Source organism: Larimichthys crocea, chromosome VI (genome assembly GCF_000972845.2).
Source record: "Larimichthys crocea isolate SSNF chromosome VI, L_crocea_2.0, whole genome shotgun sequence".
Taxonomy (NCBI): Eukaryota; Metazoa; Chordata; class Actinopteri; family Sciaenidae; genus Larimichthys; species Larimichthys crocea.
Genome location: NC_040016.1, coordinates 340,976 through 367,397, shown reverse-complemented (window position 1 = coordinate 367,397; position 26,422 = coordinate 340,976). Strand labels below are relative to the sequence as shown.

Genomic DNA, 26,422 nt, shown 5'->3' with positions numbered 1-26,422 from the left:
CATCGCGGGGTTGCAGAGAAAATCTTGAATAAAGTTTACGGAATAAATTAGACCGCCGTGACGATTTGAACTATTTTCCGTCAAGAGAACACAAATATTTTGTCGCGACATTATTTCCGTAAAATTTACGAACATTTTAGTTTTTTAGTTAAGTCTCCGGTGGATTGTAACATCCCCGAGTCAGTGACAGCAGTGAGAGACACACTGTCAAGTTAGCCAGCCAGACCGGAAACGGTGTTATTTGGCCTTCAAAATAAAAGAATAAACTGCAAAGGCTCTAGTTCCATTCAAATAAACAGAGAAAATAAAATGAAATAAAATAAAAGCAGAAAAAATATATTTAAATTATCATACATTAAGTATCTAAATTTAGGTTTGGTTTACTGTCTCAGTAATGACTCTTTACACCCCGTCACAAGGAACATCAACTCACTCTCACAATTCAAGTCTGCACTCAAAACCCACCTGTTTAAAATAGCCTTTTCCATCTGATTCAATTTCATTGTCCTATTTTAACCTGTTTTTAATGTTGTATTCTTGTAATTTGATATACTTTTCTGTTTTTTTGTTTGTTTGTTTGTTTGTTTATTTCTGTTATTTGCTGTCTACACTCATTTATTGTAAGGTGCCCTTGGGTGACAGAAAGGCGCCTATGAAATAAAATGTAATTATAATATTATTATATTATGAAATAAGAAGTAAAATAGAAAAAAATGTAAGTCAAATAGATAACATGAAATATTGAATAAAATAAAAATTAAAATAGGCATTTCCACAATTTTATACCTTTTTTGGTATATCTTCTTGTAATGGGTAATATTTGTGCTTTGAGTTACACTTCACTGTTAAAACGACTAACTTACCCGTGGGTGCTTTTACTCTGAAACTCCAGACCGGATGATCGCCCGGACAGGAAACCAAACAGGGAATGCGGATTTGAACGATCTTACGTGTCACTCCCGGAGTCTGAGTGATTCAGAGACCTCCTGGAGACTTCAGGTGAACACATCTCTGTAAGTTTTCATCGTTTTTGTTCACTTTAACACAGAATGAGCACAGGCGAGGGACGCTAACTGTTAGCAGGCAGCTTCCAGGTCGCTGCTGTAAAGTAAGTCAGCAGCAAGTTAGCTTAGCTGAGCTAACGTGAGTTAGCCACAGTCAGTTCATTTGTGTCATGAGTACAGTGTGTACTCACTCTGTACTTACAGTCTAGACCTACACACTCGATAAATAATATAATAATAACTCAATAGTGTCGGTTTTATGATGGGGGAAGCTTTGTATCACTGTGTTGCTAAGGCGGCTGAGTCAGCTGATGGAGGTGTACCTGCTTTAATCTGTGTCTCTCCCTCTGTGTGCTCTCCTTTTATCGGCTGTGTATGAAGCTGACACGAAGCAGAAGCTAAAATAAGACCTTAGTGTAGTGACAGTAACATGAGAGCACAGACAGACCCCCTTAAAGAATGAATGGACTCATGTGATCTGAGGCTGCTGTGACTAACAACCTGCATGTGGTTCATCAGGAGGTCACAGGTTTCCGCCTTTTTTAAAGACTTTTGAACAAATCATTAAAGTTCTGTCCCAAAAACAAACATGTGATCACAAAGTTATACTATGACGTGTTATAGATTCATTTGTACGTCATGAATATTGTCATGACTGTATTGAAGCTCTGGTTCAACAAGTTTTACCACATTTCTCAGGTGGGCAGCTGTAGTTTCTTATGAACAGTCTTGTTTAGATCATCTCTGTAGCACCTCTCTGAGGCCAAATTATGAACTTTGCACACAGCAGACTGATGGGTTACAGGTTACAGGAGAAACTAGAGTAAATAATCTGGACAAACTCACTACTAGCATGGACAGATCTGATGATCTGTTGACTGTGAGCACACAGTGTGCACCTCCCTTTTAAGCGTTGTCATCACAGTGACGTTGGTTTTCCAGATATCATCTGGCTTGAGTTCGTGGCTGTTGTTATCCAACAACAACAACCGGCTGGAAATTTTACAGTTCAACAATAAACATTATTGTCCAAAATGACATCAGTGCACTAAAACTCTAAATTTGACTGGGAATTAATGAATTAAACTATAAATATTTATACAGTATATATGTTTAAAACACAAATAGAACATAATCAATGCAGCTTAATGACCCCAAGCATCTTCTTCTAAATTGTGTTCCGTAAAACAAACAAACAAACGATATATCTGATCAGCCAATAGAAGGTAATTTAACAAAGCTTACTGCTGTTCTGAAGGTATTTCCTAAATCTTTAAAGACCTCCTCTTCTAATCATTTGGGTGCAGAAATATCACGTATTCAAAGGCCGATAGTAGCTGTTAATGACAAGCAAATTACTGATGCATTATTTAGTTTGAAATCGTAAATAAGTGGAAAGAAACCAAGATAACTTAAGTTATAAAAATTAGATCAAGCAACTGGTGGTTTCATAAAAATCAACTTGTAGTTCAATCACAGACACCAACCTTATATTTGATGTTTTCGTTGCTTCCTCCTCTCTCCTCTTCAGGCTGGTTTTGGGTTGCTAACGGTTACTAACAGCAGAAGCATGAAGGCTTTGATTCTGGTCGGGGGTTACGGGACCCGGCTGCGACCGCTCACCCTGAGTGTCCCCAAACCGCTGGTGGACTTCTGCAACAAACCCATCCTGCTGCACCAGGTGGAGGCACTGGTCAAGGTACGGAGGAGGTGGTGTGCAGTTAGCGTGAAGCCAGCTGCTCTCACAGTTTTGTGCTGCCAAAGTCAGATGTTTTGAAATCCAACACATGGTGCTTTAACTTACAGTGTGTGTGTGTGTGTGTGTGTGTGTGTGTGTGTGTGTGTGTAGGCTGGGGTGGACCATGTGGTTCTGGCTGTAAGCTACATGTCTGATCTCCTGGAGAGAGAGATGAGAATCCAGGAGGAGAGGGTACGTACAACCACACTGACACACTACTAGAGCTGTGGGTCAGTCCATTCACTCTCCAGGACATACCTGAAGGGTCACTTCACACAAATCACAAAGAAAAACACATTTCCCATGAACCCACACTGGTGTCAAGTCATGCACTCAGTTTCAGTTTATTGTCTGAGATTTGACCTTGGGCTCCATCATAGTACAAAAGGGGTGGATTTAATTTCATTTGCCTCTCAAAGCATCAAATAACATGACATTTGAACAGTTCTCTCTGCTGTAGACAGTTTTCTTCTGCTCTAAATACTTGTCTGCTTGACCCTCTTTTATTTTGAAGGCCAGATATCGGTGGGTCTATCCATCCATGCGCACAGATTTTCGTTTTCATTTTCCCTTTTTAATCTAAAAATATATTTTGTAAAAACATTTAATTTGAATTCAAAGTCAGCATGATATTTAGTTTACTGCTGCAACAATTCCTTGATTAATAGATTAGCCGATCAACCATGTTATGGTTTATATCGCTGTAGATCTTTGGACTTTGGTCTCTTGGTGTGAACAAACAAATAATTTGAAGACGTCAACTTGAACTCTGGGAAATTTTGTTTTTCACTATTTTCTGCACTGTAATCATCAGATTTATCTATAATGTAGACAATCATGAGTTGCAACCCTGAAGTGGTTAATAATATGCATAAGAGTTTTTGTTGTGAATCTGGCAAGTTTTTCCTTCTGGCAGTCTGTGTATGAACATTTGTGCCCACTCTGATGTATTCTGAGTATTACTCACATGATCATTGTGCTCAGTCTGCTGTATCCTGATTGTTTCACTCTTTTCTCCTCAGCTCGGGATTCGTATCTCTCTGTCTCATGAGAAAGAGCCTCTGGGAACAGGTGAGATTAATTCCAGACAAACAGGAAATTATTCAGACTTTAACGTTAATATCATTTGCAAGATAAATATCTCTGTTCTATTTTCTGTTTACCCGAAGGACGTTTAGTACATCTACATTTGTGAAGAAGATTTACGGTGCTGTAATTACTTCACAACAGAAAGAGAGACGTGGGTGTCTCTAGTTTTGTATTATTTGGCTGTATGGAATCATGAAAATGCTAAATATAAGGAAACACCACACAACATATTCTGCTACGATTCGCTCCCATTCAGTCACAAGAATATTCATGAGGTTGGCCTCTTATGTTGGTTAAAAGATCTGGCACCCTGTTGGATGGGTTTGACTGAAGCTTGATATAATTATTAAAAATGAGAAAATAATAAAAAATGAACATGTTTGTGTGCAGCCGGTCCTCTGGCGTTGGCTCGAGAGCTCCTGAACGTCGACAACGAGCCGTTCTTCGTCCTCAACTCGGACGTCATCTGTGATTTTCCCTTCAAAGATCTGCTACAGTTCCACCGCAACCACGGCAAAGAGGGAACCATCGTGGTGAGTCAGACAGAGAGTGCAAAACTAGACAAAAAAGAGGAACAGACTGAAATCTTTGGTCGGCAGTAAAAAATCTAGTTATGATGTAAGACTGACTATTAAAAGCTGTTGAATGTGTGTGAAGGTAACGCGGGTGGAGGAGCCCTCTAAGTACGGTGTGGTGGTGTTTGAGAACGACACCGGCAGGATACAACGCTTCGTAGAGAAACCGCAAGTCTTCGTCTCTAACAAGATCAACGCCGGCATGTATATCTTCAATCCCAGCATGCTCAGCAGGATCCAGGTAACTCTCTCTCTCTCACACATACACATAAAGGTTTGCAGTGAAGGACCAAGTAAATATGCAGTGGGAGTTTGAACCACCAATGTGAAACTCCATACAAAGTGCTCCTGACATTTAACTTGCATGTTTGTGACATTTGTGTTTGTGCAGCTGAGACCGACATCCATAGAGAAAGAGATATTTCCTGTCATGGCAGGGGAGGGACATCTTTACGCCATGGAGCTACAAGGTAACTATTACTATAACACAAACATAAGATACACATGTTGTTTATTTTACACACAAAGAAACAAGATAAAAGTATTAATTAGTGAGCTATAAGTGTGGATCTTATTACCCTTGGACAGAGCCAGACTAGCTGTTTCCCCTTGTTTTCAGTGTCTATGCTAAGCTAAGTTAGTTGATTACTGGCCTCGTGTTTAATGTACAGACATGAAAGTGGTCTCAACCCTCTCATCTCATTTTGGAAGCAAACCAAATAAGAAAGTTTCCCTTTTAAATGATGTCACAATGTTCCCAGTGATTTATCTTATTTGTGTAAGAAACACATGGTAACATGATAATGACACACACGACTTACATGCTCGCTCTGGACTCTGCAGCTCACAGCTCGACCAGACGTAAGTGTTTGGGCTTTTCTTCACACCCCAACTCGTGTAGTTTTGGAGAGGAAGTGTTTGTAGAGGAGCACCGATACCAACGAACAACATCTGTAACATGCTGTCTGTTTCCAGATAGTTTAACCAGCCACTGATCCAGGATTCTGGATTTGTTCAGACAAAAATAATAGATGAGAACCGAACATGATAAAAATCAGTACTTGAATCTGGAATTGGTGCATCTCTAGATCCTCATCCCTCTCTGGGAGCGATCAGACTTGTCTGTAGCTGAGCAGTTAAACCTCCTCCCCATCCTGTAGTTCAGGCAGGCAGACTGGTCCGAGTCACTGGTCCATGTCGTAGTGGCTTTGTTTCCCTCAGAAAACCTCATGAATCAAACACACTAAGAATAGAGGGTCTTTGCTAGCTTCAGATTTATTTGGATCTTGGAGTCTTTAGGTTCATGTGATGTGTTTTGTTCAGATATTTGTACAATTTAGTGAAAAAACAAAACTCAACTAGACTAACATTTATTACATGTTGGGAAATATCAGTATATATATCATACAGTTTAAATGATTTATCTATTTTGGTCAATTTAGGCAGATAGACCGCTAAATTATTCCATTTTGACAGATTATATGACTAAAAATCTATTAATTTATATATAAGTTGTGCTTACATAATCGTTATCGTCAGGGTTTTTAAATTAATTTTATGTCAGACGGGACAGAAAGGTCACAGCAAATTAGTGAAAACTGGTCAGCCTGTCAGGTCAGTGTCTGCAGATCACATGACCTCGTGCTTCAGTACTTCACCTGTTGCAGATCAAACTCATAGTTTTGTGTCCCTGTTTCCATGGTAACTAACTGTTTTCACTGTCTGTATCTCTTGTATGCTGTCTGTCTGTCTGCCTATGTGTCTCTCTGCAGGTTTCTGGATGGACATTGGTCAGCCTAAAGACTTCCTGACAGGAATGTGCATGTACCTCCAGTCGCTACGACAACACACTCCTGAGAGGCTACGCACAGGACCCGGTTTCCTAGGCAACGTTCTAGTGGTGAGTTCAGCTCGTCTGCGCTGCACGTCAAATAAAGAACCCTCCCTCTGTAATAATCCTCCATCCATACCTTTCTCTGCAGGACCCAACGGCGCAGATTGGGGAGAACTGCACCATCGGCCCAAATGTCACCATCGGTGCCGGCGTGGTTGTGGAAGACGGGGTGAGGATAAAACGCTGCACGGTGCTGAAGGGAGCGCGGGTTCGATCACACTCCTGGCTGGAGAGCTGCATCGTGGGGTGGAGCTCCTCTGTTGGCCAGTGGGTGAGTACAAGATGGAGGCGTGCAACCTTTTCCAAAGCAAAGATCATTTAGACGTATCAATAGAGGTCACTGATTTACATTGAAAGCATTGTGATTCTGAGCGCAATGACAGTAATTCCATGTCAGCCATAGGAGTAATGTTTTCTCCATCTTGTCTAATACTGGATGTGTCGACACTTTTTATGATTGTTGTCAGGTGTGATGATGACTTCAATCTGTGTTGTCAGGTCCGTATGGAGAATGTGACGGTGTTGGGAGAGGATGTGATCGTGAACGACGAGCTTTACCTGAACGGCGCCAACGTCCTGCCTCACAAATCCATCAACGAGTCGGTCCCAGAGCCACGAATCATCATGTAGCATCGGGTGGAGATGAAGGAGGAGGGGAAAAAAAGCCCAGAGCCTTTTTAAATACGAACACCTAAACTGTGCCAGCGAGAGAGGGGATGAAGTGACAGGCAGAGGAAAAGAGGAGCAGCGATAAAGACGAACAAAAGAAGGGTCTTTTCTCTTTTCAAAAAAAAATTAATTCTGACTTTTTGCCCTGCTTGGCTGCACCGTCCATCAGTCATTAATGATGAGCATATGATCTGTCAACAAACGCAAACCTCCTGAATGTGACGGAGGGTAATTGTCCCGCTTTAATAGAGAAAACGCGATGGAGGGGGTCGATATACTTGGGCTGGTCGTCAGTCAGATGGTGGAGGGACTAATGTGAAGTATATTTTTGTGGGGAGCGGGTTAGTCAGCGATACGAACACTGCTGGTTAGATTCACTATGCATTTACATTTCCTGGACAGCTACTGAGAGTGAATAAGTACTGAAGGATCATACATCTAAATCTGCTGCAGCAGAGACAGCAGGAATCATGCCTGATGACTCTAAGATTTATGATTTGACATATTAAACAAAATGCAGTATTGGTTCTAGTCAAAGCTCAGATCAGTTTTTGGCCTTTTGGGGGCAGCAGAACATGACATTAAAGACACCTCACCACATAAAGTTGAATGTTTTAGCAAAGAGTTTTATATATACACATCCAGCAGACACAGGAATATTATCATCCAACTTTAGTCTTGTTGTAAATGTAATTTGATCCATTTTTATCTATTAATAATGATTAGTGCAGCTTGAATCAGTTATAGAGTAGTTGTCTTGTTGCTTTGGTTCTTTATTTTTATCATGAAAACTGTGCACTTCAATGCCAAACTGGTTATTTCTGAACAAAATGTAGCAGGCTTTTATAACAAATTGCAGTTTACACATATATGTATGTATATTTGAGTCGGGTCTGCGTCTGAAATATTCTTTAAAATAATAATGTATTGTTCCACATTTAAGTAAGACCAACTTAACACCCTCGGAAATCTTTTTTTGCTGACCTCCTCTGGGTTACCTTCTCACCTTGCTGCGGTGATGTACAGGTGTACTCTGGCACACTATGACATCACCATTGGGTGTGGTTACTGAAGACAATGAAGCACTGCTCTTTGTTTGTCAGAACATAAAGTGGATTTATTTTTCAGATTCAATTGCATCTGTCCTTTGGGAAAATATCCAAAACATTTAAAACTTTGAGTCCCGTTTATTACACACCAGGAAACTGAACCAGGATATGAGATGAAATATCGAACAACTTACACTGGTGGGGCTAAAAATGTAAAATTCGTCCCAAGGTTGTAGCAACAGTTAAAGTAATTTTGATCTCCAAATCAAAAATCTTCTGTACGGTGCCATTTTAGGCCATTTCAGACCCAGCTCTCTCAATGTTTATCAGCATAAACACTAAATAATCTCAGCTGTACCCAGCATCCACCTATTGGATTGTATCTTTGTCGTGAACTAAACTGTCCGAGGATCACTAAACTTATTGGGCTTCATCCTTTGGGGACCATGAATTTCCAAACCAAATTTCATGGTGATCCTTTCATGTTGGACCGACAGACTAATGTTGCCAAATTTAACATCAGACGTTATGAATTCAACAAATTAATGAGCTTGTCACCAAAGGTGTCCATGCACAGAGGTTTTGATGTGTCTTCTACATTTGACTTGTTACTGACCGTGGACACATGCAGCAGGTGAGGTCAGGTGTCCGTCTGTCCAGATATTCAACGAAACTGATCTCTGAACTCAAAACTGATGGGCAGAATGCAGTGGATCTATGTTGTTATGCAGTTAGTGATGAACACTGAACATGTTAAAACTTTGACTGTGTGAATGAATGAAGTCGATTCTTGAAATGAAGTCTTTTTTTAAGAGAATAATATAATCTACTGACCATATCCACATCTCGTCTCTTTCTTTCTTGTCCCTCCAAAGGTCAGTTTACTGGTGAAGGTTTGTTCTCCTCAGCCCGTGAAAACAGGTGTATTAGGAAAATAACCCTGATGATGTCACAGTGATGTCATTGGGATATTATCTGTTTGAGCTTGGAGACTACAAATAGAAAGTCTTTGTTACAAACTGAAGGAATGTTTACCAAGTAGGGTGGGCCAGTAAAGCCAACATGGAAGTGCCAATAGCTGCAGTTCCTCAAACGACCACTTGAGGCTAGCTACAAAAGTGAGTCAGTCTCCATAAGTCCCCATGTTAAAATGTCCAAATACAGCCTGGTACAAAAAACTGTTTTGGTCTCTATAGCTAATTTCCCCGTTCATGACAACTGTACTGAGGGTGAATTTTTATAGAACTCACCTGTTATATTATATTAAGGCTTGATGATAAATAATTGACAGCGTGGTCACTTTGACTGACAGGTAGGTGGCTTTACAAATGACTTATTTGAGCACCCAGGCGTCATTCTGCCCACTTGAGGTCCACTGATGATCCACGTCTTCAAAATGATTCTTCCTAAACCTCAGGTTGACATTATGTATAGGCTGTCCATTCATTTAACGGTCATTTGTTTTACCATGTATCTGGTCATGAACATAGCATGTTTTTTTCACATATATATTTATTTTATACAGTCAGTATCTTAAATATTGTTCCTTTAACAATCAACAGTTTCAAATGAGATAAAACATTTTTTTCTGTTTCAAAATCTCTGCAAACATGTAGTTATAATATACAGCATGCTTAGCTAATACTGGAAACCAGGCCATAAGTCTGTTAATGCTGGATCTGTTTTGTTGTTACAGAGACTGTCTCAGACAGTATCTTCAGTGGGCGGTCATTCCAGCTGCTGATGTGTGCAAACAGCCTGTCAGTGAAGGTGTGTTTGAAGGTGTGTATGTGTGAGTTCGTATCAAGGTCGTAGAATGACAGTTTCCCTTTGTTCCAGTCCAGATGAACTCGGATCCTCTGGAGCTTCTTCACTGAAAGAACTTTACTTGGCTGAGGTGGAGAGACTGCCATGTATTTTCCATCAAGGAGACATATTTCCCAGTATCCAGTCAGTATTTGTTCCTTTCTCCGGACAGACTCCTGTAGGACACCTAAAGCCCAAAATGTATCATTTTTAACCTCAACAGCCCAGCTGTGAGTGCCTGAGGTAAAGCCGTCAGAGCTCAGGACACAGGGGTGCATTTCAATCCTCTCTGGGTTTTCAGGAAGTTTCTGTCTCTCTCCATGTCTCACGCTGGTCATATCATCAGACAGGAGCAGTTTTGGGTTGGCAGTGTTTGGATCCAGAATCACAGCAGTGTAGGAGACCATGTCCTTCATCTTGTTCCAGACGTGGAAGACCAGGTTGCCTAGATGTTTGGCCTTGTCTATGAGAGCTCCTGAGGGCAGCTTTGGATTATCCAGCAGGGGGCGCTGCTGGACTCTTTCCACTGTAGCCTTATAGTTCAGCAGGAATGCAACATCTTCAGCTTTCAGCTCCTCCTCTGTGGCTCTGACTGTGTCTGAAAGAGCTGCTATCTCTCTGCTTAGAGACTCCATCTTCTCCTTCATCATCTGACTCTTCTGCTCCTCTTCCTCCCTCAGAGCAGAGATCCTCGTCTCCTCTTCCTCCTCTAGAAACTTGTGAAGCTTCTCAAACTGCTCCTTAATCTGCCTCTCTGTGTGTTGGGCCTGGACCTTTATGTGCTCTGCTGTCTGATCACAGTTTCCTTTAACTTGTTCATAGAGCTTCAGTTTCTCCTGTAAGAGCTTCAGGGATTTCTGAAGCACCTTTCTGTGATCCAGTGCAAATTCCTTGATGGGTTTGAATCTGTGGTCAGTGTGTGTTTCTGAATCTCTGCAGACGAGACACACCGGTTGCCGATGATCCAAAATGCCAAAGAGTTTGAGCTTCTCGGAGTGCAGACTGCAGAGAGCCTCTGAAGCTCTCTGATCTCCCCCCAGCAAGAAGGTCTCACACAGGTTCTTTAATGCCAGGTTACAAGGTGGATCACTCAACAAAGATATCTTCTTACAGAGTGGACACTTGTGTGTTTGTTTCCCCCTCCACCATCTCTGCAGACAGTCTTTACAGAAGCTGTGGCTACACGACAGAATAACAGGATCCTTGAAGATGTCATGGCAGACGGGACAGGAAAGATCCTTTTCAGATTGAGTAGACATTTCTAGTTTTAGGCAGAACAAAACAAAAGCAGAAGTCAGCCAGTTAGAGAAGAAAGTAAACTTTCACTTTGAGTTGTAGCTCCTCTAAATCCACACTTTATAATGTGGAATCAGCAGCAGGTTCACGTGAAATCCAGACCCACAGTAATCCCATTGGTATCGGTGCATTTTGTTCTTTCTGTGGCAGAAAGTTCCTGCAGAAATCCTCAGATTGATTTGGTAGACACTGAAAATAAAGAAGCAATGTCACATGACTGATGTCCACATCTGTAGAAAGAGGAACACATGTAGTACGTACAATAATATGATGCATGTGACCATGCCTTAAAGCAATATTACATAGTAGTGTCCCAATACCACTGTCATAAACAAGGACAGCTGTACGTGTAAATGTATCATTATATTAGCAGCCAGCTAATATTACTTACTAGTCTAACAGCTTGGCGTCTGTCATTCAGCCTTTTATTTCACAAAGCTCTCACCAACGACTAAAAGTCAGTCCCAGATTTACTCTTGTCTGGTGGCCTCTTGCTCGCTCACTCTCCTTTTCTCTTCTTAACCTTCATTTGTGGGTTTCTTCTCCTCTGTCATTATACATTGCCTGATCACCCAGCTCCTGTTCTAGCACAACACCAGCTCTGCTCCTGTTCAGCATTCACCCATGCTTCTGGTGGTCCAAAACGCCTGTGGTACAAACACTAGCACTCCCCTGAGCTCCCAGTCCAGGAAGCACAGCTAACAAATTAAGCTAACATTAGCTAACAGCAGCTACAGTTGTCAGCAGTTCACTTTACTGTCCATCAGGAAACTCTGTAAATCACAGAGAGAGAGAGAGAGTTGAGGCAGAGCAGCTGGAGGACATCAGAGGGAAAACCAGAAAACAGTTTCTCCATAAAATATGAACCAATTTCACAGAAATCAGTGAAATAGTGTGTGACTTAGTGCCCTAAAGCATTACGAACTTCTTGTGGGTGATTGTACCCGGAGCACAAAGTTACATAGTGTGAGAACAGACGTACGAATGACAAAAACACCATTCACCTGATTACAGGTTAGTGTAACATCAACATTATTTAAAATCTGTTATTTTATAGTAGAAACGTTACACAGTGTTGCTCTAACAGTTACCAGGACTGATGACATTGGGAAAGAAACACCTTTCTGTAGCAAAAAATGCATGTGGCCGTGCCTTAAAGCAACATTGAGTATAAATTGGTATTTTTGTAATTTAGAGTGCAATTGCAGAGTGTAATTTCAATTCCAACAGCCAAACAACAAGCAAGGTCAACAACACAAGACATAGCAGCCAGCTAATATTACTTACTAGCCGGACAGCTCTGTGTCTCTCTTTCAGCCTTTTATTTCACCAAGCTCTCACCAATGACCAAAAGACTTTTGTCCTGTCCTGGCTTTGTTTGAATCTGGGTGTCCTGCTTGGCTCTATTGATCCCTCTTGGTCTTATCTAGCCCTGTTTAGTTAAGTTTAGTTCTGCCTAAATCACCTTATCCCTCTTTAAGACTGCCTTGGTCTGTGTAGCCCTGTTGGTCCCACTGGTTTTGGTTAGCCTCTATGGACTGGCTGGCTTGTTTAATACCTTTCGGCCCTGTCTGGCTCAGTTTAACCCAGTTTGGCCCTGCCTGGTTTTGTGGTCTTCATTCTTTTGAGCCACACAAACTAAAAATGTGCAGAATGAGTAGGAGGAGGAGGAATCCCTTACATTCCTATTGGCTGAGAAGTTTTTCAGACTCACTCTGATTGGCTGGCAGAGAGTGAGTAGGGAATCCCTCAGGGCTCTCTCTGTCTTTGTCTCAGATTAAAAACACAAACAGTCCAGTCAGGCCTCACTGCTCCAGGTAGTCCTTTGCAGTCTGCTGAAGACCAGGACTGAATTCACAGCCTGGTCTGCTGTTCTGCAGCAGAAAGCAACAGTACAGCTGCTGTTTGTAAGACCATAAATCTCACTCATGACTGCTACATGGTCTGCAGCTGTAACATAGGAGGTACCTGTAATATTTAGCAACGCAGGGTGAACTCAGTGTGCAACAGAGTCATAAAACAGAGGCGAATGAGGGAGCTGCTATTTTACTGTAAGGCAGAAAGTGTTGGAAAACTTATCAGTTTCCCTTCAGGGGCGTGTTGGAGCAAAATCAGGAGGTGAAGACCTGGTGAGTTCATGTTGCAGAGGGTGGAGAAGGAGAGCTGGCAACAGGACAAATCAGAAGGGAAGAGTGGAAGGAAAACAGAAAAGAAGCCACAGCTGAGGAGGAGAAAAGTTAGATTTGTTGTTGGTGAGTTTATTTGAGGGAAAGAAAGTTTGAAAGTGGAGTAAAGAACCAAGTAGAAACTAAAGAACTTTATATGATGTTTGTCACCACGAATGGGATGAAAGTCTAGACAGTTAAATTGCAGTGGTCTGTGGAGAGCTGGCGGAGCAGAGCGGCGGCAGGAGCGACTGTGGGCGGGGAGAGAGGAAGTGTGGTCGACAGGAGAGGAATTTAAAGTCCCATTGTTCTGGAGGAGCAGAGGCAGAGAGAGCTGAGGAACAGAGGAGTCAAACCACTGGCACACACTTGACAACATGGATGTGAGCTCAGCCATGGAGAAGGTAGGACAGATATATTTATTTTAATAGATACTTCCAGATTAATGACAGTAATGGAGGAGGTCAAGGGTCAAAGGGTCAGAAAGTCTGATGTTTCTGTTGATGCATCTGGAGAAACTTTTATCTCGGATTAAGGAGACTTTACCGAGTTCACGTGAACTTATTTGCCATTCGATATACAGTATATACACGCAAACATGTCAAAGTCACCTCTACGTTTGAATGATATTTTCTGTACAAGTACCCAGAAACTTCTCACAGATCTGCCCTGTTCTACTGTTGCATTAAGATAGCCTGCTAATTAGATTGAATGGCCATTTTGTCTCACTTAATTATTCATTCAGCTTTGAGTTTATGTTCATTTTTATTCATGTTTCTGTTCAAGAAGCGAGTTATTTTATTTCCAACACAAGACATCAGCTAATATTACTTACTGGTCCAAAAGCAAGAAGCCCAGCTCGGCGTCTGTCTTTCAGCCTTTTATTTCACACGTTTTCAAGCTCTCACCCACGACTAAAAATCAGTCCCAGATTTACTCTTGTCATTCTCTCCCTTTCTCTTTCAACATCACCATCAGTCTTTTTGCCTCTGCCATTATGTCCATAGAGGCTGCTAATCCCAGTTATGTTGCCTGCTTGCTCAGCTCCAGTTCTGCCACCACACTGGCTGTGCTCCCTGTCAGCTATGTTGCTGTTTTCATTTGTAACCTCGCACACTAAGCTCTAAGAAAAAGGCATCAATGAGCTCAACACCTGACCTGAAAGTTGTAATCCTAAAAAAAACTTTTATAATATCAAACCAAATTTTAGCTGTTTCTGCAGTAACTACTACTAGTATTTCAGTTCAACTCAAAATACTTGATATGTGCCTCAAGGATGAATTTGAGACATGCAAGTTTGGAAATCAAAACCATTTCATTCACACACATAAACAACCCAGAAATACAATTATGATCATGTAGTTTTCAGTCCAATGTTACTTGATTTACTTTGCGTACATAGGATTGACAGGAAATTATGCATGCATGTCCTGGATGTGATCATTGGATCATGAGTTGTGTCGAATGCAGTTTGTTATCTGTTCCTCAGTCTTTATTGAAACAACATGAGCGATGCTTCATTTAGCTCCACTTTAACATCAGTTAGAGAAACTTTATGGACAAAGCACAGAACGTTCCTCTGATTATGATTATGTTGAATTCTTTGGCAGAAACTGATCGACTATGCTCATGATACTCCTTATGATCCAAAGAAGTCTGTGATAGAAAAGGCATCTTAGCTGTCACGGCTGAACTGTTTTTTAAATGTTTTGGAAAAATCTTTTCTCATCTTTTCATTGCAGTTGATAAGACTTTATTTGTTCGAGTTGATTTGGCCAAAAAGAAACTAAAAATGAACTTTTTTGCTTGAACAGTCACCGGCTGAGATGTCAGTTTCAATGATGCTGTGAAGTCGAGATGTTGCTCTGCCTTAAAAAACAGTTGACTTCTTGTCAACATGATCATTTTTATAAATCAAGTTGGTTCTCTGACCTGCCATAAACTCTCACTGCTGAAAAAACAGTCAGCCTCCTCATTAATAAAAGCTGAAGAGAGGAGTGGAAACACTGGATCATTGCCATTTTCTTGGAGTTGATTCAGATTATTTTGACATGTACAGTATGTTCTACAGTTAGAGATATGTTTAATTCATTTTGAGTGAATCTCTTGTACTAGTTTACATGAATTCATCTCAAACAGCTGGAGATTTCTAATTCAGTCAGTGAAGTTAATCCAGGACCACGAGGACCTGATCCCCCCGCTGGGTCTGCTCTGGCAGTCTCCCACAGATCTGTCCTGTAATTCCTCCTCTGGTTGTCCATCCAGAGGTCACATCAGTCTGAGGCAGATGACCTGCCTGATGGATCAGTGTCACCTGTCAGGGTTTTGATCCCTGTGCCGCCCCCCTTTATATCCCAGAGCTGGAAAAGCTGCCATCACTAGGATGGAAATAACTCCCAACACACACACACACGCACACACTCACACATAGAAAGACAATGAGTGTCAGGATTGCGTAGACACGTCTCTGTAACCAAACAAAACAAACGTTGGCTGCAACTAAAGTTTCACACGTCATCACTGATTAATGTGCCAGTTATTTTCTGTTAGTAGATTAATTGTGAGTAAAAATCATAATTAAATTGTCTATTTCGTCTGATAAACATTTATATTCAAAACTCTTTAATTTAATAAAATGAGGTAAAGCAGCAAAATCCTCACAAATGACGAGAGAGAATCTGGATTTTCACGTTGAAAAAAATTTGTTAATTATCAAAATAAAAGACAAAATCGTTTGCTCTAAAATTTAATATGTTTTTTAACAAAGACAAAAATCAAAGACAGTTTTAGCTTTCACCAACACTGAGAGCACTTTTAGTTTCATTTCTGGACAGAGTTTGAAAATATAAAGAGTATGATCTCTGCCCTTCCGCTCAGTGTCAGTTGCTTTACTCCAAATTCCAGATCATCTGTTGCATATTGAGTGATTTTTCTAAATAGAAAACAACAGGAAATATCCAGCATGCCATGTGACAAAGCTTTGAACTCTGGATGTTAACTGCAGCAGGTCGACTTTAAGCTCCAGCTTCTTATCTGACTTTGTTTCCTGCACTTTCCCCTTCACATACCCGACATGTTTAGAATGACTTAGCCTGCCTCGGTCGAATCTCATCCAGCTACGAACATACTCGCCTTATCTGACTCCTAAATATAGAGCTGCCATGCTTTTCCCTCTTTCTGAAAAAATGCATTTCCACGTTGACTCACGTGTATTATTTGGCAAAAACTCTCAGTCAGAGCATCTAATAATACTTTGCCGCTCAGTGGTGAAGATAACTCCATCAGAACGATTAAAGTTAGTGTTAGGCTTGTCAGTGATCACCTTACTACAGAGGAGACGTTTGTGCTGGACAAAAAAGCTTCAAAATATCCATTAATTCAATTTCAGCTTATCTTGTTGCACATCATTCCCTACCTTTCTCTCTCTTTCTCTTGTTTCCTGTCATCTCTCATAAAAAAAATCCCTCAAAAATATTACAAAAAGTCTAACTTTAGAAACTAATTTAACTGTATGTGCACAACCAAACTTTGTGTTTTTTGCAACCACAAAGAAACTTTGTGGTTCATTACACAACACCATGACAACATTACCTGTGTGACGCAGGTTGAGTAATCGGTTTAGTTTAGTAGTCACGTCTGCTGTTATTGTGACTCACTTAAGAGTGACAGTGAGGACATTGTTAATCAAACTGCTGGCACACAGGATTTCATCGGGTGGGAGGAGGAGGTTTTTAAGGCCTGGAGCATGGGCAAATGCTGAAAGGGAGTGGAACTTGTGTCATGCTAGAACAGGAGCTGGGTGAGCAGGCAATGAAACCAGGCTCAGCAGGCCAGTATAGACATAATGACAGAGGTGAAGAACCCGAAGGATGGAGGTTAAGAAGAGAAAATGAGAGGGTGAACAAACAAGAAGCCGCCAGACAAGAGTAAATCTGGGACTGACTTTTAGTCATTAGTAAGAGCTTAGTGAAATATGTCCTGTGTTGTTGACTTTGCTTTATGTTTGGCTGTTAGCACAGTTGTTGAGTTGCTATTTGTTTTGTTTTTTATCATAAATAATTTAATAATAACAAATACACATGTACTGCTGTCCATGTTTACCACACAGTGATTATGCTCTGAAAGTGGGGACTCTAAATTGCAAAAATACCTATTTATACACAGTGTTGGTTTAACTGGTGTCAGCACAGTAACAACATAACAATGAAAACAAACACACTGTAGGTCATATGTGTATTCCAGAGGGATGTAATGAAGTTCTTCTTCAGCTGTTCCCATTCCAGCCGTCATCACTGTGACCTTTTCAACACAGACCGATCAGCAGCCTCTTCACTGTCACACACACCTACACACTTCACACCTCTAAATACACTCATCTGTCCTCTGTCACAGCTAAATGACTGCTCGCACTCCCTCTGTCAATGAAGCCCATTAGTGACATAAGAAATGTGAGCAACAACACAACAGAAGCTGGAGTTTCCTTTTTGTCTTTGTGTAGAGTTATATGAGAAGATTCATGGCACAGTCAGGTACAATTCTAGTTGTCGCTACTATACAAAGGATGTATAATGTCTGTGACATAAATGGTAGCTACATAAAGAATAGCACAAAGACTTAAACCATGACAAAGCCCCCCTACACAAAGCCAGGTCCATAAAGAAATTATCTTCCAAGATTGGTTTGGAAAAACCTCGATTGGCTTGCACAGAGCTCTGATATCAACCCCGTTCAACACCTTTGGGATGAAGTGGAATGGCGACTGTGAGCCAGCATCAGTGTTTGACCTCTCTAATGCTCTTCTGTCTGAATGGCAGCAAATCCCTGCAGCCAGTTCATCACTTTGGACACACTTGTCTCTCTCTATATATACGATATATTACGTGTATCCCCGAAGAGAGATAGGCTTGTTAATACCTGGTGACAGATGGACAGGTGGACAGTCTGTCTCTCTGTAAGACAAATAGCAGCAGGTTATTTTAGCAGAGCATTCATTAGGTTGCCTGCCAATCAGAGTTGTTTCTGATTGCGTACACACACACACAACTGAAAACAAACCAGAAACTAACAGCTCACTATATTAAAGCGTTATAATAGTGTAATACCTGGAAAACCAGAAAACATTTTCTCCATAAAACCACATCTCACAACCTTCATCAGTAGATGGAGTTGATTGTGTTAGCATATTCCTCTTGTTGTTGAAATCTGAGAAATGTAGTTGTAAGCCCGCGAAAAAAAAAGCTGCTAAGTGGATCTTTAATTCCGAATTAATTAATTTAAAAAAACTTACATTTGTTAGTTCAACAACTATTATTTGTTCATTGTGACAAAACCTGAGAGTGAGACAGTGTGAACAGATAAGAGAGGAAAAAAGACTCCTAGGGCTGAAGAGGAGGAGGAGGGATTGAAAAATTAAGTGTTAGGACGATATGATAAGAGTTTATTTGTACTGTGATGATGTAACTGGGTGGACCAATGAGATCATCCACCCTGCATGTGTGTGTGTGTGTGTTCACTCCTTTCTCGTCTTCCCACACTCAAAAGTTCAAAGCAACAACTCCTTTTTCTCGTCCAACACTTCCTTTCATGTCGGAAGAATCAACATCATTGCCACCTCAGGCTTCTCTGCAAACAAACACCTGTTCGGTTCTGGCTCCCTACTTCAATGTTAAATTTGTAGTAGTTTTGGTTGACATGCTGGCATTTCCCAGAGCTTTTATTTGCATCTCATCAGCAGATGAAGTTGGCTGAAAGCTACAGCAAACTATGACAAGAAATTTATGATTTCAAAGTCAAGGATGAACTTTAATGCTCAGTGGCAGGTATGGCTCATCAGGATTTTGTTTACTTCAATCTAATCTAATGTAGAAACTGCCTTGAAAAACTAGCCTGCTGTGTCTGTGGCCCTGAGCCTGAAGCCTGCTGGTTTTAACCAAAGATGTCTTTAAAACCAGGTCACGAATATTTAGTTGTTTTTTTTTTAAACAGCTCTGTAATTCTGTAATACAGTTTATTTTGTATTTTTATTACTTATTGTTTTCCTGGTCTAAATAGTCTTTAGTTCTAGCTCTGGTCAGGCTTTTGTGACCTCCTATCTTTGACACAACTGGAATGGACTTTACCTCACAGGATCCGCGTCATATAAATGATGTGAATGTATAACGTCATTGTGTTTTTACTGTGTCTCTTGTCAGATGTCTATAAAACAGAGTGCAGGAGGAGCAGCGGTGTGTCTCGTATGTGATGGCAGCTGCTCTGGATTTCAGCCACATTCTTGGAGGTATAACTCTTCTCTGTTTGTTTGTTTTTTTATTATTGTTTCTGTTTCTTGAAATGCAACAAAAAGAAAAACAATAAAAAGAATGAAAAAATGCTGGATAGCCAACTGACTGAAGATGAGTCAACCAGCACTGCACCACTCACAGGTTTACAAACTTCAAGGAACATTTGACTTTGGTTGTAACCTGTGAGCAAGCAACCTTGCTAACAAATAGGATGCCAGGGAGGGTTCCTCCCCTTTTCGCTACAGTAGTGACTTCTATTAGTTGTGATGCCTCTATTTAGAGGAATTCAGCTCGCATGCACATAAATCTTGGTGAACTTTGAGGTACAAATTTGTGCCATGGTACGTTGCAAGATTGTTGACCTCAATCCCACAAGGCCTGGCCATGATGCATTTCAGCTGCAGAAGAGAGAGCAGATCGTGATCATCAGACAATGCACCCGAAGCAGCTCTCCACTCCACAGCTGTTGTATTTTTGATTAACACTATGATCAAGTTGGCCGGAAGTCAGACACAGAAACAGCATAGAGAACCTGGTTAATTTTCAAAATAAAACACCCTGTGCAGATTTCTGATCCTAAAAACAGACAAGTGGGAATCAATGTAACTATGTAGATGACTTACTCATGGTAGAAGCACATAAACCACCGAAAAACCAAACAAATCTGAGAAAGTTCACAAAAATGTTTGGTATGAAACCGTGCCTGGTGGTATCCAGATTAAAACCGCTGACTTAAAGCTCTGTCTGGTTTGATTTCAGCTGTGATACACTGTAACTGAGTTGCAAAGAGGGAGATTTTTTTAGGCATCCAGGGTCCATATTCTGACTGAGAGATGTTACAAAGATACAACTCTGTTGCCCAAGTAGGCAGAAAAGTACCAAATCTGCCAACACAGCCTTTAATTCCACAAATTTGTTTGACGTATCATCATTCAATGCCCATTTTCTTGACCTATCCACTGTGCAGGAAAGCCTGCATTGCCTGCGGCTGCAGCACAATCGACCATGCTCCTGGAAGTGATGTCGAAGATGACCAGCGAATGGGACGCCTGCTCACAGATTCACCCTGCGCCCATTTGACAACAAAGATTAAAGGAGGTGGCGGCCTTCGCTTGTACAAGAGGAACCGCATGATTGTGACCAATCCGGTGGTGTCGCGTAAAGACCCGACCTTCAACACCACAACGTACGATTGGGCACCAGCCGGCCTCAACCAGACACTGGTGAGGATCAGTGTGAAGTACAGGAGGTTGGTTGTTCGTATGAAGCTGCAGCCTGTAAAGTCACAAGTTTTTACAATCACACAAAATAAATCAGGTATTAATCAATTTAATCTTTTAATTTGTAACAACAGCAAATGTTTAAATTAAAACCCAATCTCCAGTTGTATCCCCATCCTAAAGGTTTACCGCTGGCATTTACCACTTTACTCATTAGTTTATTTTACTCTCGTTTCTGCAGCTCTCTCTATGTGTCGAGCTGTCTATGGCGTCTGGTTTCCATTAAAAACAGACTCGAGTATGTTTCAGGTTTCACAGCCTATAATTATGAGGATGACAGAGATTATTGAGCACTGGGGGGAGTCACGGGGGACATTACTGTGGTTGGACTTGTAGAGACAGATCCAGATTCAGATCCAACACTGGGACGAGATCTCCACATCTTCAGCATGTTGTTTGTTTCATGCAGCACTATCGCATTCTGCTACAACGCAGCTCATAGAGTCTGAGAGTGACTGTTAGTCACTGTCTTACTCTGGTGCAGTCATCTGACAACAGACAGATGTGTCACTGTCAACACCTGGGCGGTGTAATGACAACTGAAACACAGACTGTATGTCATTCATACATCATACGTCACTACAATGTGACATCATGGTCTTCTGATTTGTTTACTTTAGAGAGTGTTCACTTAGCCGAGATGATATGAAAACTGATCAGCAGCATCATGGATAAACAAAGGCATAAGATAAACAGGCAGAGCATATTGGATATGAACACAAACTTTATTATTTACCTCTGTGCTAAAGGTCTGTTTCAGGGCCAAATAATGATCTAAAGTTGATCTTTATTCTACTATAATTTAGTTTGATTTAGTTTAATTGTTTAATTTAGTAGATCAGCCAATGTTCCTTCAGTGTTATGTTGTTAATCATTTCTAAGTGGAGTACAAAAGGCAGGGTGAGGAAGCTATTTAGCAAAGCTAACACTAGAAAAAATACTTGAACGCTTGACACAAAGAACAAGATGAACTGGCAAAGAGACGAGAGAACGCACAGACTCAATACACCAGAGAGGAAACAGGTACAGATGGAAGTAATCAGGGCGGATCATGATGGTGGGGAACACACAGGGAGGAGGTGAAGAGTCTGAAACAAGAGGAGCGATGAGCTAAACTAAATAAAACACCATGAATAAAGATGAGAGACATCACACGAAAGGGCTGGTATCATATCATCCGATTTAAATGCTTTATTTTCACTTTTAGAATACTTTACTAATATTTTTTCACTCTATACTTCTAGTAAACTATTTAGCTTCAGCAACTGTATTTACATTTTTCCTTGTGCTACCACTACTTTTACATAAGTTAAAGATCTGAACACTACTGACTAAAAGTACCCTAAACCCAGCCTTGCTAACATCACCATATGTTTCTGATCTGCAGTTTCAGTCCAGCCTGCACCACCTTAAACTTAAAAACTGAAATAGATAAATAGATTAGCAGTTAAAAAATCTTTTTTTATATTATTATATAATTTTATATATATACATAATTCCAGTTCGAGACCAGGACCTTAAAACTGTAACAATGAAATGTTAAAAGTCCATTGAGTAAGTAAACACAGGGTTATCAGAGGGGATGACTGAGGTTTTAAAGCTCAGCAGTAAATGATGAGGCCATGCTAAAAAGATTTGTCTTGAGGTGAAAGACTGATCTGATAATGACCAAATTAACTGTTGTGAATCTGCAGCCTGATAAATGTGAATGAGTAAATGTATCAGTTTTTCAATGAATTACACGCTAGAAATAACAACAAGGAAAATGTCCCTCATCCCCTCTCAGGCCATGCAGTACATGGAGCTCATCCCAGAGAGTCAACGTCCTGTCTCGGGGACAGAGGGAGCATCGGAGCGACGCAGGCAGCTCTTCAGTCAGCTTCCTGTCTACGATCAGGACCCCATGAAGTGTCAGAGCCTGACCAGTGAGGAGGAGGTACAGGACCAAACTATTTATTACTGTTAGACTGTATAAAACATGGAGCTGACTGAGCACTTACATCTCCTGTGTCATGTTGCAGATTACCTCCATGCTGCTGTTTGTGAAGCAGTACAAACAGGAAGTGCTGGGAGTCGGAGAGGTGGCCTTACCTGGAGAGGGCAGAGGTCTGAGGGAAGCAGCCATTCAGAGGACAGCAAAGGAGGCCAAGGACCGCAGCAACAGCAACAGCAACAAGAAGGATGCTGTGGAGCACCAGGGCCACGGCTCAACCAATAGCAGCTCAGCTACTGGATCCACTAATGGAACGGATGAAACCACTAAGATTGAATATGTAAGTCAATAAGGTTTTTGAAAGTTTAAATATTAGTTGCTGTATCAAGAAACCCCAATTTTGCTTTAAATAAGCGCCAGACAGACAAGAAACATCAGCATACGTAGAACTGGAGTTATAGCCAGTTAACTGTTTTTCAATTACACTTCTACAGAATTTAGGACCCCTTAATGTTCTGCTGGATCCCAACACTGGCTGTGACAATTCTAGACAATGATTGTAATCCCACCAGAAGCGCCACGGCATGTTTCGGAAGCTTCCTAGAAGCGGTGGAGAAACAGCAGTGTGCATTTGGTCATAAAGACAACCAAAAGGGATACTGTTATTAACTACATAGCCGATTTACTCATGGTAGAACCTGGTGGGACCCAGGTGTAATAGATGACCAACCCCAAATATATCTGTAATGAATACAGATAACTCAGGCTAATAGCTAATTAAGTAGTTTCAAGATTGCATTTTGGCCAAAATCTTGGTTCCTTGTCTACAGATTCATATCTGTTTACAGAGATGACACTCACAGTATATGAAAGTTCCCTCATAATGTCACACTGTAGTTTGCACCAATATTTTGATACACGGCCTTCTTTCACATTGATACTCTGTTGTCTCTCTTTCTCTGTTCTTTAGAGGTGTGCTGGTTGTCAAGGCGAGGTTGCTAAGGAGACCCCAGCTGTTTATGCTGAACGTGCAGGTTACCATAGCGCCCTGTGGCATCCCACCTGCTTTGTATGCTCAGAGTGCGGCCACGGATTGGCAGACCTGGTCTACTTCTGGTCCAATCAGAAGTTGTTCTGCGGAAGACACTACTGTCAGATGGTCTGGCCACGATGCTCTGGCTGTGATGAGGTGAGACAACATCTTTTCTGGACTTCTAAAACAATAAAAATGATGATGTTTGTCTATCATGAAGTTAATTATCTCCTCTTTCATGTCACCTTTGACCCTTGTCTTGTTCTCCTTCCTCAGTTGATCTTCTGCCAGTCTTTCTACACGGCAGAAGATGGACGGACGTGGCATCAAAATCATTACTGCTGCTGGAAGTGTGGGCAAAACCTGGATACACCCTGTCAGCACTGAGACACACAACATAGACTTAAACACAACATGGTTTTAAGAGTCAGTGAAACAAGATAAGGACAAAAAATATTAATATGTCATAACGAAAAAACAAAAGAATTAAGTACCTGATAAATAATACCAAATAAGTAGAGCTTAAATTATGTTTAGTTGACTTGTAGTATTTAAAGTACTCAACACCAGTTGATATATCGATGTTTAAAATATTTAAGCCATCTAGCTGACACTGAAGTACTCAGAGATTTGTTCAGTTGAGCCTACTGGTATTTCAAGTACTTAAGAAAATGTTTAGTAGACACAAAAGTGTTTAAAGTACTTCAACAAACATTTGGCTGATTTATTAGCACTTAGTACTGACAGTGACTGTAGCCAGATGTGCTGGTTTCAGGCAGCAAACAGCAGATTACAGGATGAAGGCCCAGACCTGACAGTCCAGGAAACAAATGAAATGAGAAATAAATGATTAACAAACAGATTTTTTTTAAAAGATGTGTGACTCAAAGTCCTCTGTGAACCACACAAGCAGGTTCCAGAGCTTTCAACCAGCCTTCTTCAGCAGCTGTCATTGAACTGCACATTTTTCAAAGTTTTCTGAGCACTTTTATTTGTTACTTTCTGTCCTGTGTTGGCTCAAAAGTTGAACCTGAAGGTTCATTCTTGATCTTTAAAAAGAGCAGCTTGAAAAACTTGTAATTGTAACCTTTAAAGTTTTATTTTCTTAAATGATGTGCAAGTGCAAAGGGAATATTTTCAATAGAAATTGACTTATCCTAAAAGATTTAACTAAACATTGAATTGTAATTAATGCATAACATGTCAGGTTCAAATAGATTTCACTTTATGTCAGGTAGAAATAATTGACCTAAACCATAAAGAACTGGACAGGTAGAAGGCTGGAAAATGCATGTAACTAATTAGTAATTAATAGTAGACGTCTTTTTCTTTGGTAGATTTTACAGTAGGTTTTATGCCTTTTTATTACCTGCCATTGAAGATGGGATGTGTGTTTGTTGTACAAATAGAAAGTATGAATTTTACATTTTCTTCATTTTCCTTTCTGCTTGATGTGTTTTGGCAGTCAACACTAAACATGGATCTCTGGTGCTGCCAAACGCTGCTTTATTCCTGTTAAAATTCTCTATTTTACTAACATTTAACAGCTTAATAGCTGCAAAGTTTTGTTTAAAATCCCTAAAACAAGATAGCCAGAAGCTAATTAGTGTTCCTTTTTATTCCATAAAATAAACTTCATGAAACAGCTATCATAACGTCTATCTTATGAATCGATTGCTGTTAGCAAATCGCTCATTCTTAATCAACAAAGACAATATTTTACCCAAAACTTTCTTTGATGTGATTGGCTGAATATCTAACATATAGACAACAGTACTATTCAATACGATGTTATCTGTGACAGACAAGATAATAGCAGCATAGTGCATTGCGCAGTAGTTTAATCTAGCTGTGTGTCTAATATGATGTGTTTAACCTAGTTTAGCATGAAAACCGGAAGTGGGGGGAAAGCCGCTAATCTAGTAGCCTAGCTCAGTTAGTTATGAAGTAATAAACCTTTGAAATGAACCAAGTGAGATGACATAGGATAAAAGATTTCTATCAAATCTGCTCTGGACCTTCTTGAGCAGCTGGTGTGAAAAACTGTAACAGTTCATGTTTTTAATAAAGAAGTTTGATGCTGTTTACAGTTAAATACTGTAAATAAACAGTCACGGACACTTGTCTAAGACACATATGTTGTTGCTTTTAAGGTAACCAGGACTTGGTCAGAGCTTGCATTGATTTAAGTCATATTTGAGTGTTTGTATCAGCAGTGGTGGTATTTTTTATAAAGATGAACTAGGCTATGGCTGCATGTCTTGGCATTTGTTTTTTGCATCATCACAAGTCAAAGAAAGTGAAAACATTTTTTCAACTGATCGTGTTTGAATTAAAGTTACTTCTGATTGAACTTTCTGTCTGTCGTCTTTATTTAGAAATGGATGAGGGGGGAGATCACTCAATTACAGATTACAGCTTTCAATATACAAATTTACAGGAGGCCAGCATGGACCAAAAGGACTCAGCAACCTGGTCAGATGATTGCAAAACAGCCTTCAGCACCTTAAAGACTTCAACCGAAGGTTTCTGGTTCAGGTGGACGCCTCTTCACTCAGCCTTGGGGCAGTCCTAGCCCAAGAAGACCCTGAGAACAACATCCAGTTTTGT

At 40.5% G+C, this 26,422-nt stretch overlaps 3 protein-coding genes across 5 annotated transcripts; 2 read left to right on the top strand and 1 right to left on the bottom strand.

Moving 5' to 3' along the window:
* The first annotated feature begins 888 nt into the window (after positions 1-888).
* Positions 889-8,859, top strand: gmppb (GDP-mannose pyrophosphorylase B). The gene is made up of 10 exons (XM_010756902.3): positions 889-1,013; positions 2,536-2,703; positions 2,854-2,934; positions 3,765-3,813; positions 4,222-4,364; positions 4,489-4,647; positions 4,798-4,876; positions 6,179-6,306; positions 6,389-6,571; positions 6,799-8,859. The coding sequence occupies exons 2-10, from the start codon at positions 2,575-2,577 to the stop codon at positions 6,928-6,930; spliced, it is 1,083 nt and encodes a 360-aa protein (XP_010755204.2). The 5' UTR covers positions 889-1,013; positions 2,536-2,574; the 3' UTR covers positions 6,931-8,859.
* Positions 7,955-11,533, bottom strand: LOC104940310 (nuclear factor 7, ovary). Its single transcript, XM_027279231.1, has 2 exons — positions 11,180-11,533; positions 7,955-11,085 (listed from the first exon to the last, which is right to left on the bottom strand). The coding sequence occupies exon 2, from the start codon at positions 11,081-11,083 to the stop codon at positions 9,686-9,688; it is 1,398 nt and encodes a 465-aa protein (XP_027135032.1). The 5' UTR covers positions 11,084-11,085; positions 11,180-11,533; the 3' UTR covers positions 7,955-9,685.
* lmcd1 (LIM and cysteine-rich domains 1) lies at positions 9,697-26,166 on the top strand. 3 transcript variants are annotated; one of them, XM_027279232.1, is made up of 8 exons: positions 12,168-13,356; positions 13,494-13,689; positions 19,477-19,562; positions 20,534-20,789; positions 22,633-22,782; positions 22,868-23,119; positions 23,750-23,968; positions 24,089-26,165. In XM_027279232.1, exons 2-8 carry the CDS (start codon positions 13,663-13,665, stop codon positions 24,197-24,199), a joined length of 1,101 nt encoding a protein of 366 aa, XP_027135033.1. In that variant the 5' UTR covers positions 12,168-13,356; positions 13,494-13,662; the 3' UTR covers positions 24,200-26,165. The 3 variants fall into 3 exon arrangements, with proteins under 3 accessions (XP_027135034.1, XP_027135033.1, XP_019123794.2); XM_027279233.1 differs by lacking the exons at positions 12,168-13,356; positions 13,494-13,689 and adding an exon at positions 9,697-9,788 and having other exon boundaries at positions 24,089-26,166; XM_019268249.2 differs by having other exon boundaries at positions 12,168-13,689.
* The last annotated feature ends 256 nt before the right edge of the window (positions 26,167-26,422 follow it).

Excerpts from the sequence above, each read along its gene's own strand:
- gmppb (XM_010756902.3), top strand. The coding sequence starts at position 2,575 with ATGAAGGCTTTGATTCTGGTCGGGGGTTACGGGACCCGGCTGCGACCG. Across the intron at positions 2,935-3,764 it reads TGAGAATCCAGGAGGAGAGG|CTCGGGATTCGTATCTCTCT; the intron begins GTACGTACAACC and ends TTTTCTCCTCAG. Across the intron at positions 6,572-6,798 it reads GCTCCTCTGTTGGCCAGTGG|GTCCGTATGGAGAATGTGAC; the intron begins GTGAGTACAAGA and ends CTGTGTTGTCAG.
- lmcd1 (XM_027279233.1), top strand. The coding sequence starts at position 9,762 with ATGTGTGCAAACAGCCTGTCAGTGAAG. Across the intron at positions 20,790-22,632 it reads CCGGCCTCAACCAGACACTG|GCCATGCAGTACATGGAGCT; the intron begins GTGAGGATCAGT and ends ATCCCCTCTCAG. Across the intron at positions 22,783-22,867 it reads GCCTGACCAGTGAGGAGGAG|ATTACCTCCATGCTGCTGTT; the intron begins GTACAGGACCAA and ends GTCATGTTGCAG.
- LOC104940310 (XM_027279231.1), bottom strand. The coding sequence starts at position 11,083 with ATGTCTACTCAATCTGAAAAGGATCTTTCCTGTCCCGTCTGCCATGAC.